At 44.0% G+C, this 16,532-nt stretch overlaps 2 protein-coding genes across 2 annotated transcripts; both read left to right on the plus strand.

Moving 5' to 3' along the window:
- Window positions 1-8,631: 8,631 nt before the first annotated feature.
- Window positions 8,632-11,538, plus strand: LOC109474100 (solute carrier family 22 member 4-like). Its single transcript, XM_019774312.1, has 3 exons — window positions 8,632-8,981; window positions 11,075-11,213; window positions 11,503-11,538. Exons 1-3 carry the CDS (start codon window positions 8,710-8,712, stop codon window positions 11,536-11,538), a joined length of 447 nt encoding a protein of 148 aa, XP_019629871.1. The 5' UTR covers window positions 8,632-8,709.
- Window positions 11,539-11,837: 299 nt separating this feature from the next.
- Window positions 11,838-16,167, plus strand: LOC109474244 (organic cation transporter protein-like). Its single transcript, XM_019774512.1, has 9 exons — window positions 11,838-12,178; window positions 12,550-12,704; window positions 13,033-13,201; window positions 13,648-13,783; window positions 14,145-14,254; window positions 14,444-14,658; window positions 14,853-14,961; window positions 15,244-15,453; window positions 15,686-16,167. The coding sequence occupies exons 1-9, from the start codon at window positions 12,111-12,113 to the stop codon at window positions 15,834-15,836; spliced, it is 1,323 nt and encodes a 440-aa protein (XP_019630071.1). The 5' UTR covers window positions 11,838-12,110; the 3' UTR covers window positions 15,837-16,167.
- The last annotated feature ends 365 nt before the right edge of the window (window positions 16,168-16,532 follow it).

Below are 16,532 nucleotides of genomic sequence, written 5' to 3' on the forward strand. Positions count from 1 at the left end.
CTTTGATATTGGATCGAATATTGTATGCTTTGATAAGAGAATAACATTCCCACTGATTGTCTGAGACGTCATCGCTGGTTGTGTGTGAGAGTGTTGCAAATCACGAAACTGAATATTTCAGTCAAGCAGATATATTGATCAGCAATTCAAAACAATTATGCAACTGTATAAACCTTTATGAAATGTACAACACTAAATTTACAATTGTAGTCACTCAGCAAATTACATTTTTCACCGTTATAGTTATAAATGACGGCTACCAGTGCTTGCGTAAAAAAACCCTGACCAAACCTACCTGTACTTCTACTTACCTACAGTGCAGTAGATGACCGTAGCCTGAGGTGGCCTTGTGGCTAACGCTTCTGAATCAGGAGGTCGAGATGGAACCACGACATTTGTGTTCTATACCCTGGTTTACAAGCTACTATTACCAGGTGCTGTATAATATAGCGAGGGACAAAGAATGCCACAAAACCTATTGATGCGGAGATGCCACCTGCTGAATTCACAGCGAAACCAATGGCAATGAAAAACGGATAAATAAAACCGGGGGAGCGGAGGGTTCACCCAAATCTTTTCTAGCAGAGCTATCAGGGAGCTTAAACCTACACGTACCACCTCTAAGTATGGAAATGTCGAGTTACGCCCACAGACAATTTATTAAATCTGTGGTTAACAAGTGGGTGAAAACCAAGTGCTATTGCAAGGCATGTCACGTACCCTGCACTTGTGGTTGGGAAGAGCTGGCAGACTAATTATCTGTGTCTCTGCACATGCCCGTCATAGCTTAGCGAAGGTTCTTCGCTAGATTAGTCTCTGTACTAACCCATGTGCCTAGTAACGACATGGGTTGCAGAGACTGTTACTACGGGAACAATACGTGTAGTTGTCATTGCGTCATACTTCTAATATTGCCCGTGTTAGGCCCAAGACAAACAAATATTGCATCCCGAACACTGCCGAACTCCGCCCAACCATGGTTGGTTTGTGTTCGGCGAGGTCGGCTACAGTTAGGCTGAGTCACCCGAATGTTTCAAAATGTTTAAAACATTCGGGAGTGGACGAAAGGTTGTGGACTGGTTGGCGGGTGTTTGGGAGTAGGTCTGAAGTGGTCGACCGGTCGGGGCATGGTTGGCAGTCAATTTGACTCAAATTAACTCAAATGTGATTCAAACTTATAGAAAGGGAGGCAAGGTAGAAACATCGCAACAAAACGTGATGTTACCATGGCACTAAGTTGCCGGCTGTCGGGCGTCACGTGTATGACGCTACCAGTGTAGACTAATCCAGTGCCAGAAAAGTGATCAGAAAGATTAAACAGAAAACTCAAAGGTGAAAGCAGTCTATGATCAACTCCCACACAGTAGATGCGCTTTATTTGTCGCTTGCACAGCTGCCGCATAGGGCAGACGTTTGGGGTCTCTCCCGCTTGTGGTTCCTGCGTTTCGTCTTCTCTATCATGTGTTGCCGCTCAGTCGAGAAATACAGCTGCGCTAATACGGGTGTTAACCGGCACATGCCAGAGAGAACCTCCATTTTTTTTCAAGAGTGACAATTGAGGGACAGAACATTTTCGCAGTGTGGTAGGTTCTTTGGCAGCTTGTAGGGACTGCAAGTCTTATAAGTGCTACGTGCACATCGCGACTCCATTAGGTCAACCCTGTGATCCAGAAGAAGGCTTGCTACACGCTTGCCTAGGCTAACGCGCTGCACGCGCAAAAATACAGGTGATTCTTTCCTTTTTATCGGTGTAGACTAAAGATGTGATCTTTTTTCACATGGACTGTAACGGGCTCTAGAATATTATTGAGTTGCGTGATTTTCTTGTCGTAGTATACATGGGGATGTGATTAAATTATGCATGCAATGTTGTAGCTGTGCTAATCTACCGAGAAATCTGTCTTGAAAGAGTGTATAAGATCACGCGTTGGTAGCATTTCGTGAAGTTACAAATGCTGGCTCTTCATATCTCAATTCCTCCGTGTACAGTAGTATTGTTTTGGGTGGCTGAGTTTGTTTATCTGTTTATTCGGACAGAGTAGGTTGACAGCACGTGGGTGGTGGGAATTGACTCGCAGAATGATAGGAGGTTAGAGGTCTTTAAACCTTGCCGGAATTCAGGAAGGCGAGGAGTCTGAATTCTCAGATTTATTGTCCCATCTTTAGTGAACAATGGCTTCGAAAGTTCCTCGAATTCTCAACGAAAAGAGCCGAAAAAAGCCGAAGTGGCCACGACTGGAGGTGGGTGAGGGGGAGAACCGCCACTCCTACACACTACCGGAAGGCACTTCGGTACCGAACATACAGTTTCTTCTCGTCCCTCATGCCCATGACGTGTCCACAGCTAGCGTTTGTGGTGAGCGTAAGACGGAAGCTCAAGATACGAACGATGTACAAGCGCAGCGACAGGGGCCAGAATCTACCAAGTACCCGAACCCGCACACCGGTACCAGTGGTCACGAATACCAGAACGTGCCTTCAAAGATCGCGAATCAGAACACAGGACCAAGTGCAGGCGACCTAATGCTCGGTAGTGCTGCAGAACGGAACGAGTTGCTTCGTCTACCTTTCAAACGGCGTCAGTTAGAGGAGAAAAGTGTCTCCAAGGTTTCTACCATTTCAGGTTACGCAGAATCTGAGACAGCCGACAATGACCAAGAAAATCACGCAGCTGCGCCTACGGTTTCGGAATTCAGCCAAAGCTGTGCTGCTGTAGACCCGACGGTCTTTTACGTGAACGTTCCACAACAGCAGGATGGCCATGGGGGCGGGGAAGAGAGAGAGGGGCGGCATCCGTACCCAAGCCTTGGCGAGAACAACGCAGAGCCTGGTGCCTCCTCGAGTGAAAAAGATGGTAACATGACACGACGAGCCCCACTGGCTGACTTCGATGTCAGAGTGCCGATAGCCGTTCATCAGGACATCAAGTGTAACACTGTCATCTTTCGGTATGGATCTAAAGAAGTTAAGAGGAGAAGGAGGAAACACGTGCTGCAAGGAAGCCGGGAGAAGAAAAAGAGGCGAGGCGTAGTGTTCTCTTTGAGTCAGGAAAAGGACAACTTCACCACTCAAGATACAGCCTCTACCGGAAACGTAAACTTTAGTGTTAGCGCTAACCGAGAGGTTGGCGAAGATGGACCGGAGATTTCCACAGCTCCTATCAGTAGCAGCACTACCAAAACGTCAGAACACACCTATCAAAATGTACCAGCGACTCTCCCAAATACCCCCATGAGTAGCGTCACATCAATGTCAGACCACACCTATCAGAATGCAGGGGCATCTCCTGGAGGCCGGCAGGCTGGCGCTAGAGAAAAGGAGACTGGAAACATTCCCGCTTCCTTGGACGAAAGCGACATCTGTAAACAGTACAGTTCCGAGAGCAATCACATGCAGTCTCAGTCTCAGATAGGTAATGACGAAGAGGATGTACTTACAAAGCCAGTCCCGCTTGTTGCCCTCAGTAGCGGAGCCTCTCGACCAATGGCCCGCCTGCTGACATGCCTCCACGATAATCCAACGTACGCAAGGCGAGACCGTTCCCATGACAACCAACGGTCGGATGCTACAGCCTCCGCTGATGATGCTGCTCAATGTGCCGCGGGAAGCTTAGAAGGCACTTCATCGACACTCCGTGCCAATGCCTTCAAACCAATACGTAAAGCCCCTTCATGCTTACAAAGCAACGACAGTACGAGCAGTACCATAGTCATTGATGGTAACACTGATTACAAGACTGTTCCGAGTCCAGGGGGACACGAGGGAGACAACATTGTATCCAACGCACTGAAATCGGCAATGGACATTTTCCGACTTCCCCTTACAATGCTGCGGTCTGGACAAACCGCTCCAGACCCTCCCCAATCTCAGAAAGAGTCGCCGTGTGAGCCAGGGAAGCTGGAAAGAGGGGAAGCTGGAAATGCAATCATACATGCACAATCGGCAACGGCGAACGCCATCCTACAACCCATGGCCAGGGCGCCATCGTGCCTGCAAGATAACCACATGTACGCGTCGGCTCCACGTACACCGGCACCGGACGAATCAGAGAGCATCTCAACCAACGATGAAGCCACCACAACAACTTTTGCCAGCCAAGCGCCTTCAACTGATCCAACCAATGCTGAAACTGTGCCACCCTGTCCTCAACCTACGAGCATGAACTCATCGAAAGATCCTCCAGGCATACAAGTGGCAGGTATGTGCTCTGATTGCTTTCATACTAGCCTAACTACATCACACTTCTAACAGCCCTAGAAATAGATCATTTGTCTTTTACTGAAGACTGTTGATACCAGTCAAATGTTACTATGATCTGTTTCAGGATGCAGACGTCACTGGGTTGGCGTTACCGTGTTGGTGGCTACCGTCCTTGTGGTCTTGATCATCGCTGGCATCATGGTCTGGGTGTGTCTATTTCACAGTGTTACGCCAGGGCACCAAACTGTAAGTTTTGGCCCATTTATATCTGTTGACAATAAAGGCAAAACATACAAATTGGTGATCATTGTAGATTTCAAAATCTATACTATTATACTATTACCATTACCTCTGCAACAGGTCTAACTCAATAATATGTCTAGGGCAAACTTTACAATGACTATGTCTAACTCACAGGGTGTCGCACTGCCATCGACCTCCAGCCGACCAAAAGGTGCCACACTGACTTCAACCTCTAACAACCCAAATGATACCACAGTGCTATCGACCTCCACCAGGGCAGAAGGTGTTGCACTACCATCGACCTTCACCAAGTTGCAAAGTGTCAAACTGCCATCGACCTCCACCGAGCCAAAAGGTGTCGCATTGCCATCGACCTCCACCAAGCCACAAAGTGTCGAACTGCCATCGACCTCCACCAAACCAAAAGGTGTCAAAATGCCATCGACCTCCACCAAGTTAGAACGTGTCGTACTGCCATTGAACTCCACCAAGCCACAAAGTGTCGCACTACCATCGACCTCCAGTCTCCCACAAGGTGCCACACTGACTGCAACCTCTAGCAACCCAAATGATACCATAGTGCTATCGACCTCCACCAGGTCAGAAGGTGCCACATTGCCATTGACCTCCACCAAGCCACGGAGTACGAGTGCTACACTTCCACTGACCACCAACAGCTTACGAGGTAAAGGTGATATAAAGTGGGGGGAATGGGGGAATGATCATAACATAGTTCCAAAAGTCCGTACATGTTTGTTGCTCCATTTGTCTAGAATAATGGACGACAATTTCTTAGACATATACTTACACCTCATTGTTACTTATTGCAGAAACCTATGATGGGAAGGCCAATCCACAGGAGATCACCATTCAAATGAAAGGGTTAAAACTAAAGTACAACCACGGGGTCGTTGTGTCTAATGGCAGCGAGATATTCGTGACTAATTACTTCAAGAAACGAATCCACGTCTACAGCATGAATGGGACCCAGACCCGCGTCTTCAAAACGACAGTGCCGAGTAAAACTGGCAAAACGACATCAATGCTCCCCTGCGATCTCGCTGACGATGGACAGGGTCATCTGTGGGTCCTCGGCAAGACCAGGAATTCTTACGATAGTCCCGGACATGCAGTACAATACAGCCTGTTGGGTGGCGTACCAGTGAGAAAGTTTAATGTAACAAACTTGGGTAACTGGCCTCACATCGCCGTGGACGTTCGTGATAACAAACTCATCGTGGTCAAATACAACGTCATCATGATGTTCCACCCAAACGGCTCCCTCTATCGGAGTTTTCGGGAAGAACCGGAACTCAAATACGTGACGTCAGACAAAGATGGGAACATCGTCGTTACGACTCTGTCGCACTATGTCCACGTGTACAATCACACCGGGAAGCTCTTACTCAAATTTGGAGGCCGCGGAAAAGAACTTGGCAAACTGCGCTACCCTGAAGGCATTTGTACGGACACGTCGGGCCGCATCATCGTCGCGAGCTGGGGAAGCGGGCGGGTGGACATGTCACAAGCCGCGGGAGTTCATCCGAACACTCGTTAACCTAAACAGCCCGAGGGCATCGCCGTGGGACCGGCTGGACAGTTGGTGGTGACAACCTCGGGCATCAACACTGTCAACATTTTTACACGCAAGATAACATCTCCCTAAAGTTTAATTCTTTATGTATACATATATTTTTATTTGTATGTATTTTCACACACATTTAACGAGTACCAGGCAAAAAGCACAATTGCCTAAAGTTTTAAATGCTGCGAAAGCTCTCTTCTTCTTTTTCTTGAAAATGGTGTATAAACGTCAAAACTCTCATGCATATGATTACACCGGGTATCATAAGACTACTACATCAAAGCGAATGACGAATTCAAAGAAATCTACTACTGCAGAATCAGTAACCAATGAGGTATAGACATTTCATACATCCATATGTTCAAGACATCTGACGAAATATACTAGTAGCCTCGATGATATCGACAGTTTCAGGATACCCGGTGGAATTGTGAAAGTTGACGTATTAACATCAGAGTACGCAAAGAATGTACCAGTATTTCTTCAGATTTTTCAGATTAGACCGTGTTGGATTTTAGAATGAAGGAGTAGGATTGTAAATGAGATGCACTAATTACCTTCGCCAAGAAGGTTATGTTTTCAGAGGTGTTCGTGTATGTGTGTGTGTGTGTGTGTGTCTGTCTGTCTGTCTGTCTGTCTGTCAACACGATAACTTGAGAAGGCCTTGATGGATTGTCTTGATACTTGGTAGGTGGGTAGGTCTTGATGAGACCTCAAAAATGATTAGATTTTGGACCCCCTAGCGGCTTGTTATGGTACTGCAGCTGAACTTCCGGTTTTGATATCTCATGATCTAGACATGGTATGGTGATGAAATTTGGGTGGAAGGTAGCTCTTGTGCTGGGGAAGAAGTGACGTGAGTTTGGGCCCCCTAGCGGCTTGCTCTGGAACTGCGGGATATATTCTTGAAAATATTCAAAAGAGGATAACTCAATAACCGGTTGACGGATCGTCGTGATTTTTGGTATGTAGGTAGCTTACGTGATGCTTAATATAATTATGTGACAATTATGCAAATATGGATGTAATTTGCATAATTTATGGGGAAATTCTATAAATCAGCTGCATTCCATAATAAGACAATTGAAGCTTGTGACATTGGTAATTGACAACGAGAGAAACACAGGCAGATATTGATTATGTTAATAATGACTTAATTTGCATAATTAATGAGAAAATTTTATAATTATGTAAGGATAACTGCCTGTAATTTCATACTTATGGTATTTGAAAGTTAAGTTGAGGTGAACATCATTAAACATAATTTATTCAAATCAGGACCTCATTTGCATAATTTATTAGGAAATACTAGAATGCCTTGTTTGTTTATATAAGACTGTCTTTTGGTTGAGATTATGATAAAATGATATAATTCATGAAAATTAGGTTCCTATTTCTTAAATCAGGGGGGAATAATCTAATCTATAATTTGTCAGTCATTTGGCGAAGGTATGAGATCGGGGAACTCTAGTTTGGATTGAATTTTTTTTGCATTAGTTGGATTGGAATTTATTAAACTGCATTTTTTAATTGTATAATAAGGAATATTGAACAATATCAAAGAAATTCTAGAAGATATCTTTTAGCTCGACTTTTGTTACGTAATCCTTACAAATGTTTTCAAGCTTGATGTTTTTCTCTTCAATATGCATTCCAAGACCAGAAGAAGAGCAGCACAGATGTATTATTATTGTTATCATTATTATCATTTACCCAAAAGGAGTTCAAATGTAGTGTATGTTATCACACTGCATATCTGTATGTTACCACACGGGAGTGTATGCTGTATTCTGTTGAACTTCAGGACGCTGCACGGAGGATAGGTACTGACATGTTTACGGCATATCATTCACTGCAAACACTGGTATCACCAGGTCAGCGTTGGGACGGGAGAGGGAAGTAAACAAAACTTCAGGCAAAGCTATCGAAAAGTAGTCACAAAGTCTTCACAAACAAAGTGACGGTCAAAAGTGACTGGAAGGCTATACCACCCACCTCTGTATATACATGTGTATAGTTGGTGTGTCTTGAAGTAGATGGCCTAGAGTTTTGGTGATGTTACGATAATCTGGATTGGAGAAGAGATCAGAGTTAGAAGGCGTTACCTGATTGGTTGGCTGTAGGAGAAGATTCAAACTATTGCCCAGTTTCCTGACCGTTATCAATTGGAAAATCCCACTGGGGAATTGAGGGTGTGTCGCTGGGCAATTACCGTAAATAATACATGTATTAAGTAGAGGTTGTGTGTTTTAAGCAGTCATTAGAAACAATTAACTCACTAGACTTCTCGTATCAAATGTCAGATCTACAATGTTACATGGTATCACTCACAAAGACGTCGACATGAAGACCAATAAATCTGTATGGACACCAAAAGTAGGTTCTTCAAAACATTTTGACTATATACAAAAGATGACAAAGAAGACTCTCTTTAAGTAATGTGTACAAACCTATAAGAGTCAGATGATATGGATATTTATGATTATTGATCGTACCTGTACAAACCTTTTCACTGATGTCACCCCTTTCAACTCCAATTAGCGAAATCATAACTCCTCCATGAGAGTTTTTATAAGTTGTCAGCTTTGGGACAGTTCGTCCAGTCGACGCCCATCCATATATAGCTAAGGTTCTGTAGTAAGAATGACAGTTTCTCTTCTTGGACCAAAGCATTGTTGAAAATGGTTGACTACGACAAAATCCTCCAACATGTGGGTGAGTTTGGGACTCACCAGAAGAAGATGTCTTTCTTGGTGTATCTGCCGGTGATGACGATGGGGATGCACACCATGGCCATGGTGTTCCTGGCGGCCACGCCGGCGCACCGCTGCAGGGCGCCCGAGGGAGACGTCCTGGCGGCCCGGTACAACTGGACCGAGCCCGAGAAGCTGAATGCGACCATCCCGTGGACGAAGGACGATGACGGGAATCTGGTGCGAAGCAGCTGTGAAAGGTGTGTGAGATCAATCTAGCAATCTTATGATAAGTAGTCTCGGAGGTGTTGAATTTGCTCATCGGTAATGCCGAAGTCACATTTCCAAACCGGGGCCCGGCCGGGCAGTCTTTTGGAGCGAAAAATATGGTATAAAAGACAACAGAGCACAAAAAAGTTGACAAAAGTAATAATGGATCTATTTGCATACTTTCTTGACATTTTTTTTCTATTTTTTTCGTCAATCGAAACAGCCCGGCCGGGCCCCGGTTTGGAAATGTGACTTCAGCATAAGTACAAATACAAAGCGAGTTTATAGATCCTGAAATGATGATGTTAGGACATGAGAACTGTCCATGATATAACAACGTAGATGCTCTTTCAAATCTTGTGTTATATGAGAATTGCAGTTCCTTTTCTGTACAACCTGTCGGAAAGGAAACATTGCGTATTTGAGCTGGATATCGATGGAAGTTTTTAGGTTTGAATACTATTTTCATGGCATCAAAATACTCCAAACTTGATAGATCTCGGATTTATCATTTCTAAATGATATTTCAATGATCTCTAGTGTCTTCCAATGATCTCCCCAATTTGATAGTTCAAACCACGTCTCTTTTGAAGCTTCAAGTTTATTTTGGAGTTGATTTGCATGCCAATGTTCATTTTTAACGGTATTTCTCAGTGAAAAGGCTACTTCTAGGCACTCAGCGAGGTAGGTACAACTATGTACATGTATGACTATGACTATGCCATAAGATGGTCATCGGGAGGTCTTGTTGGACAGTTGTTTGAAAAGCGCAATTTGTAGAACATCGTCCTGTAAAATCCAAAGCCACGCCTTAGAGCACGTATTAAAAGCTTCCATACTCAAAGTACCCGTCTCACACCAGTTTATCACTTGTACTGCCTAAGTGGCCTACGTGTAACCTTTCCATCAGCGGTACTTCAACGGTGATAGCATCGGTTTAACGAAGTTTGTATCAGTGTTGTAACATGTTCTGCATTTAATGAACAATCTGATGCAGGAGATATGTTATCCTTTAGTGGTCATTTTGTTACAGCTTAGATGTTATCAAGAAGAGAAAACAAAATACATTTTTTAAGCAAAGTACAGGGTGCATTGCTCATAGTCTTGTAATCAAAACACCAGGCCCTGTTTTTGCATATTGATGCTTTCCAGATACATGTTTTTCCAATATTTCCCTCTGAGAGTGAGAACATGGTCTCTGTTTTACCATGCTGACAGCCATGCCATTAGTTTATCGGGTCTATTAGCCGGGTCTCTTCGGTACTGTTATCAAGCTGTAAACTCTCTTGGCCCGGCGAAATTCCCAGGGGAAGGCTCTGCGGTGTAAGCGGCCTATGGTTCTTTGACAGCCGAGGAGCTTGGGGCGTAGGCTCGCTAAACAGGCTAGGCAATACATTGGGCGGGTCAAAAGATGGTAATGACTGTACGTATACGTACGCATCAACACTGTTTGAGAAAGCGACTTTCTGATTAGATGAAACAACCTGGGTACAAGACTGACCTATTTCCGGGCAAGGGATGGCAATCAGTGGGGCCAATTAGATGTTTTACAACATAATTAGCTAATGGAGCTGTCATAAATGCACGTTCTACTTTTTAATTCATCAGCGGCATTATCTCGGCGTAATCGATAATTGATGACTCAATGTCTGGGCACAAGAGTGGCCTACTTCCGGTAACAGGAACTTCCGGGCTTCCTTAGCTCGATTTGAAAGAAAGTTGATGCCAACTTGTGATCTAGAACCAGTTTAGCTCAAATGAACTCAACGAGAAGTTCATCTAAGTTAAGCTAATCCTCCACTAGTCATGATTACGACAGAGAAAACAGACGCTATGTACAGTAAGTTACAGGCCCATTTGCACTGAGGAAATCCCCCTCTTTTCGACAATTAATTAAAACTCGTCCTAAGGACTGCGATAAAATCTTTCTGTTCTTTACTCAAGTTAGATTTCTTTTCCAACACAAAAATTGCAGACTGCAAGGGTGGCCACCACCAGAAATGCGCCAGAAACAAAGTCACTAGAGCTCTATACACAAACACACTGAGAATTCAAGCCGTCTTCATATACATGTTTGATACAGGTACGATTTGTCTGCGCTTCCTTCCAATGGCAATCTGAACGGCACATTGGAAGTTCTCTCGTCGAACCTGACCACGAAGTCGTGCGATGTCGGCTGGCATTACGACCGGAGCCAGTACAAATCCAGTATCACGATGGAGGTATGTCTTATTCAGATATACACTTGTACAATGACAACTCTTCTGGGAAGGCAACGAAACGGTTGGCGCAGGTGACGAACGTTGTCGTTGTGGGCCATCGTACTTCTAAAAGCAGATATATTTGATTCATGTATTTGACACATATATAACTTCTAAGTAGTACTATAAACTCTTTATTTTAGAAACTTATTTGTGGGGCGTATCTGAGCTTCTTATTAACCCACCCTAAGCTTAAGTATCTCTAAACTGATACTGTTGTTATGACATGATAATTTTGTTTTCTTTGTAGATTTTAACAGTTTTATCATCAATTGCATGCATGTAGCTCAATTGTCAGCCCAGAAAATATGAAAAAGGCTAAAAGGGTTGCATAACTGACACAAATAAAAGGTGATCTGCTTTGATTGATTTTATAGTAGCCGTCTCGCCATTTATTACATTATAGAGCCATTGCCTGACCTTCTGATGATCTTAATTGGTTATTATTGATTAATTAGCATTGTCCAAATACTAGGACATGTGAATTGGATTAATAACCAATAAGCAGGCGTCTAGAGAAGTATCACAGCAGTTAAGCTTTTACTTTCTGATAGATAATGTCATTACTACGCTTTTTTTGCCATTAATTGTCCAATGAATGTTGTATGATATAATATACCGTAAGTTTGCGTTTCGGCCTGGGGCATCTGGGTGAAAGGATTCACCACACAACAAAAGTGTTTAATAGGGATGCCAGATTATGTCGGATATACACCATTAGTCTTTCGGGTGGGGTTCACTGCTTATCGTTTTTAAAGTATCGTTTTGAAAAAAGTGAAGAAAACGTACTGAAAATGGCTCAATCGTATATTATGTTACCAGAGTGATATTGTCTGCGGGAACAAGTGGTTGGCCAAAATGGCGCAGTCCATCTACATGGTGGGGTTCCTGGTGGGGTCCCTCGCTTTCGGAGACATTTCAGATCGGTAAGATTTTCTTTAAGATATGATGTGTTTTCTTAGCTGACAAGTGTTGTATTTTAGAAATTGGTACATGCAAGGACATTATCTATATAATGTCCTTGGTACATGGAAGTTGTCTGGGGGGGGGGGTGCAAGGAGCCTCCTTTACCTCCTGGACGGAAGTACTAATATTGTTTTGGGTGGCACTAATTTATGTATGTATGTTTGGATTCGGAAGAAGTGTATAAAACATGTAACTTTGTTTACTAGAGGAATAAGTTTCATCAGACAATCGTATGAGTAATGGTGTATTCTTAAGGGGGGGTTCTCAAAACGCGAACTATATCTACTTCTCGGAAGTTTAATTTGAAATCTCTGTTTTTTGTTTGTTTCAGAGTCGGTAGGAAGATCGTGTACTTCGGTACGGTGGCCCTGCAGTGTTTCTGCGGCATCGCGTGCTCCTTCGCGCATAACTACATCGCCTTCGTGGTGCTGCGGTTCTTCATCGGCGCCGCCGGGGTCGGGGCATACGTCACCGGCTTCGTTCTCGGTAATTTCCGTTAAATAACGTCATGTTCGGAATCCGAATGACAGTCTGAGATATGCTCACTGGGCAAATGACGTTGCATGCAATGCAGAGTACGCAAAGATCGGGTCTTCTGTGGTATTGTTGCTATTGGCATTAGTACCGAAGTAACGGGTTCTATTTGTCGTTTTTCATATTACAGAACCTTCGCTGCTTGCTTGATATAAAAGATCCATAAAGGGGTATCGAGATGCTGTCTAACTCTTTACTCATTTCGAGGTCATAGCGGCAGCAAATTATGAGCGGTAAAATTACTTAAGTAATAACTCTCTTTTTTTGACGATGCCCACAGTGTCAGAAGTTGTAGGAACGTCCAAGCGAACATTGGTGGGTACGTTGGAGTATGTGTTCTTCGTGCTGGGGTACGTTATCATGGGCGGGATAGCCTACTTCGTCCGCACCTGGAACATGCTACAACTCATCATCTCTCTACCTGGTGTGGTCTGGCTACCACTGTGGTTGTAAGTACACATAGCTTTTGTGTGTCACTCTTTCTGTGTCTCTCATTCTCCGTGTATGATACGAAGGACCATTGGTACAAAGACTGTGCTCTGCGAAGGGAATATGTAGAACATAGTACAACTTTTGTACTAATGGTCCTTCGTAGTATGAGGAGGAGGTTTACCATTACGACTCTACGACTGCACGTGCCCAGTCTCAAAGATGAAGGAACCTAGCTAGAGACGTAAAGAAACACGTCTGTACCACTGGTGTCTGTACCGTATACGTGATAAAGCATGGTACTGGGAACGCGCAATCATAAGTCTCCAAGTCTCTAAAAAAACTCCTCATATGCGGCGCCAAACTCTTTCAATATGCCATTTCGCAAATTTTGGCAAGCTTCACCTAAGAGACCTTTGGCAAATTCCTCACTATGGCAATACACTGTTAACATCTGTACCTTCAGCTTGGTGACCGAGTCTCCAAGATGGCTGCTGGCCAAGGGTCGAACGGAGGAGGCGCGCGGAATTGTGGAGAAGATGGCTGAACAGAACGGAGTGGACTTTCCCGAGGCCTTGTGGAATGATATGCTGAAAGAAGAGGTGATTATGACCAGACAAAATATCACTCCGCTTACATTACGTTAACCACGAGCTATTGCAATGTTAAGTTTAAGCGATTCTTTCACATGCGAGAAACATACTTTCTTGAACGATACAGTAGAACGATGCTGCTTCCAACAACATACCTTCATTGAACGGGGGACAAAACCGACGTGAGTCGGGGGCCGACACGGACTTTCAATTCAGTATCTGAATGGCAAAAAACTCTGTAACACAAAATAATGGCAATGTTAGTCTTCACAATTAGCAAGATAATACTTTCTTGGTAGCTGAGCAGATGTGCTTGATGACTTCTACTCAAATAGATATCCATTCTGATGTTCTTGGTTTTATCATTTAGGATGAGCCGGAAGAGCAAGAGCAGAAAAAGCCAGACTACTTGTACTCAGTACTCGACCTTGTGCGTACTGCCAACATGGCCAAGAAATCTCTCATCATCTTCATCAACTGGTAGGAAAATAAAATATTCAAGTGTCAACATTTGCCATTGACTTAAAGATGCGTCTTTTCTATAGACTTCCGGGATGTTTCAGTGCAGTCCTCCACTTCCTGAATTCCCCCATTCCTGCTGGTTTGTGCATTATCTGTCCGCTATTCGTATTCTAAAGTTCTTATAATGCTATGTACATTACACCACAGGGCTGTCATCACCATGGTCTACTACGGCCTTTCTCTCAACACCTCGAGTCTGGGAGGAGATGATTACATCAACTTTACCGTGTCCGGATTGGTGGAGTTTCCCGCGCTGGCCGTGTCCATGTTGCTGGTAGAGAAGTGGGGCAGGCGGCCGTCTCACTGCCTGTTCATGATTGGAGGAGGCCTGGCTTGTATCTCTGTCCTCTTCGTGCCGAAAGGTGAAATATAGTATAGTCCATATAGGACACTCTAAAGAGAGAATAAACAGGGAATGAATGAATGAATGAATGAATGAATGAAGTGAGGAAGGAAGATATTAAGAAGGAAGGAAGGAAGGAAGGAGGGAGGGAGGGAGGGAAAGGATGCAAGGATCGATATGAAATAACGAGTTGTACCTTCTTTTTGTCCACAGATTTGTCCATTGTTGCGACTGTTCTCGCCATGGTGGGGAAATTTGGCATCTCTGGCAGTTTCAATGTGATCTACATCTGGTCTGGGGAGCTCTATCCTACTGTCATCAGGTGAAGAACCCATTAGTGATACTAGTATCTATATAGCACTTATAGGAAATATCAGCATGTAAAGATCTGTGTTTGTAGTTAACATAAGTTACTCGCAAAGGAAGCTGTATTCACAGACAGCTGAAAGTTCTTCTTTAGACTCCAGCTCAGTTCTGGACTGTCAGAACGCAGTTCGGCTCTTCACTTATGGTGATTGTTACATAGTCGTAAGCGGGAATCTAGCTCTGAAAAAAATAGCATGTTTTCGCGACGTTCACGCTTGACTTTTTTTTTCTTCTGAAGAAACCTCGGCATGGGCGTGGCGTCCATGTGGGCCCGTATCGGCGGGATCGTGTCCCCGTTCATCGCCCTCTCCATGGACGTCTGGGGTCCCCTACCCTACATCATCTTCGGCGGGCTGTCCGTGGTGGCAGGCGTCCTGTGCCTCATTCTCCCGGAGACGCTCAACTTTCCTCTGGCTCAGACCCTGGAAGAAGCCGAGGCCTTCGGAAAGTGAGTTACTGTCTTTATGTAAGTTTAACAACAACATAAAAGTATGAGCCAATATCAGCAGCAATTTGGAACTGAAAAAAATGGGTAAGGTGGTGAAGTCTGCCATCTCTTATATATTATTGCCTTCGTTTTTGTCATCTAGGGAACTAGTAGGTTTGTTCGTGTGTTACATTTTCTTACAATCCTTTAGTGATTTGAGCCTTTTTTTTACTTTTCGTGCCTAATCTTCCAGGGGTGGTTCGGTGTGTTGCCCGCCGTCGTCTGCCTACAGCCCAGAGGATGCCGGGACGGCTCACGAGATGGTCCAAGCCGTGTCTAACAATGAACCTCCCCGCCAAGATGAGGCAGACAACAACGCGCAAAATGAACAAGCAATGGTCTAGGGAGTACTGTACTGAATCTATGTGTGATAGTTAGCTTGCAGTCACGTGACTATGACGTAATTCGTGTACGCCATATTGGTTGATGATTAAACCAAACTTTCTTTCATCATATATCAAGCATGACGTGAGCTCAGACCCATGCGTGACGTAGACCCATGCTTTGATGACGTTAAAGTGTCGAATATAACGGAACAATATAGAGGTAGTGGTATCTACCGTGAGTGTTTTTATGCAAGCACAAGGGACCGACAAGCAGTATATATATGAATCGGCTGACAACTAAAACGTCTCTACAGTAGCGAATCTGTCAGTACTGTATTGTAAGTAGAATAGGAATGTGTTTTGCGTAGACTGGCTCTTCATATATCGACCTGGTGTTTATTACATACACTAAACTTAATGTAGAAAGCGAGGAGTGGAAACTGTGCTACAATTAATAGTATCATTCTCGACAACATGTACTTGGCCCGTTGGGGCAATAAAGGTCTTAGTTCATAATTCATTCGTTCATTTATTCACCCATTCATTCATTGACTGGGTCAAGAGATTACAATTCGCCAACGTGCATAGCGTTGCCACCACTTACTAGTATATCAAATTCCAAGCAGACGTTGGGAGCGAAAGGAAGATTGAAGCGATTTGTCCAAAAATGTGACTAATCGTCCGTCCCAATGACAGCTTGGAGAATTATCATCA

The sequence above is a fragment of the Branchiostoma belcheri genome, unplaced genomic scaffold, assembly GCF_001625305.1.
Source record: "Branchiostoma belcheri isolate BF01 breed outbred unplaced genomic scaffold, Haploidv18h27 scaffold30, whole genome shotgun sequence".
NCBI lineage: Eukaryota > Metazoa > Chordata > Leptocardii > Amphioxiformes > Branchiostomatidae > Branchiostoma > Branchiostoma belcheri.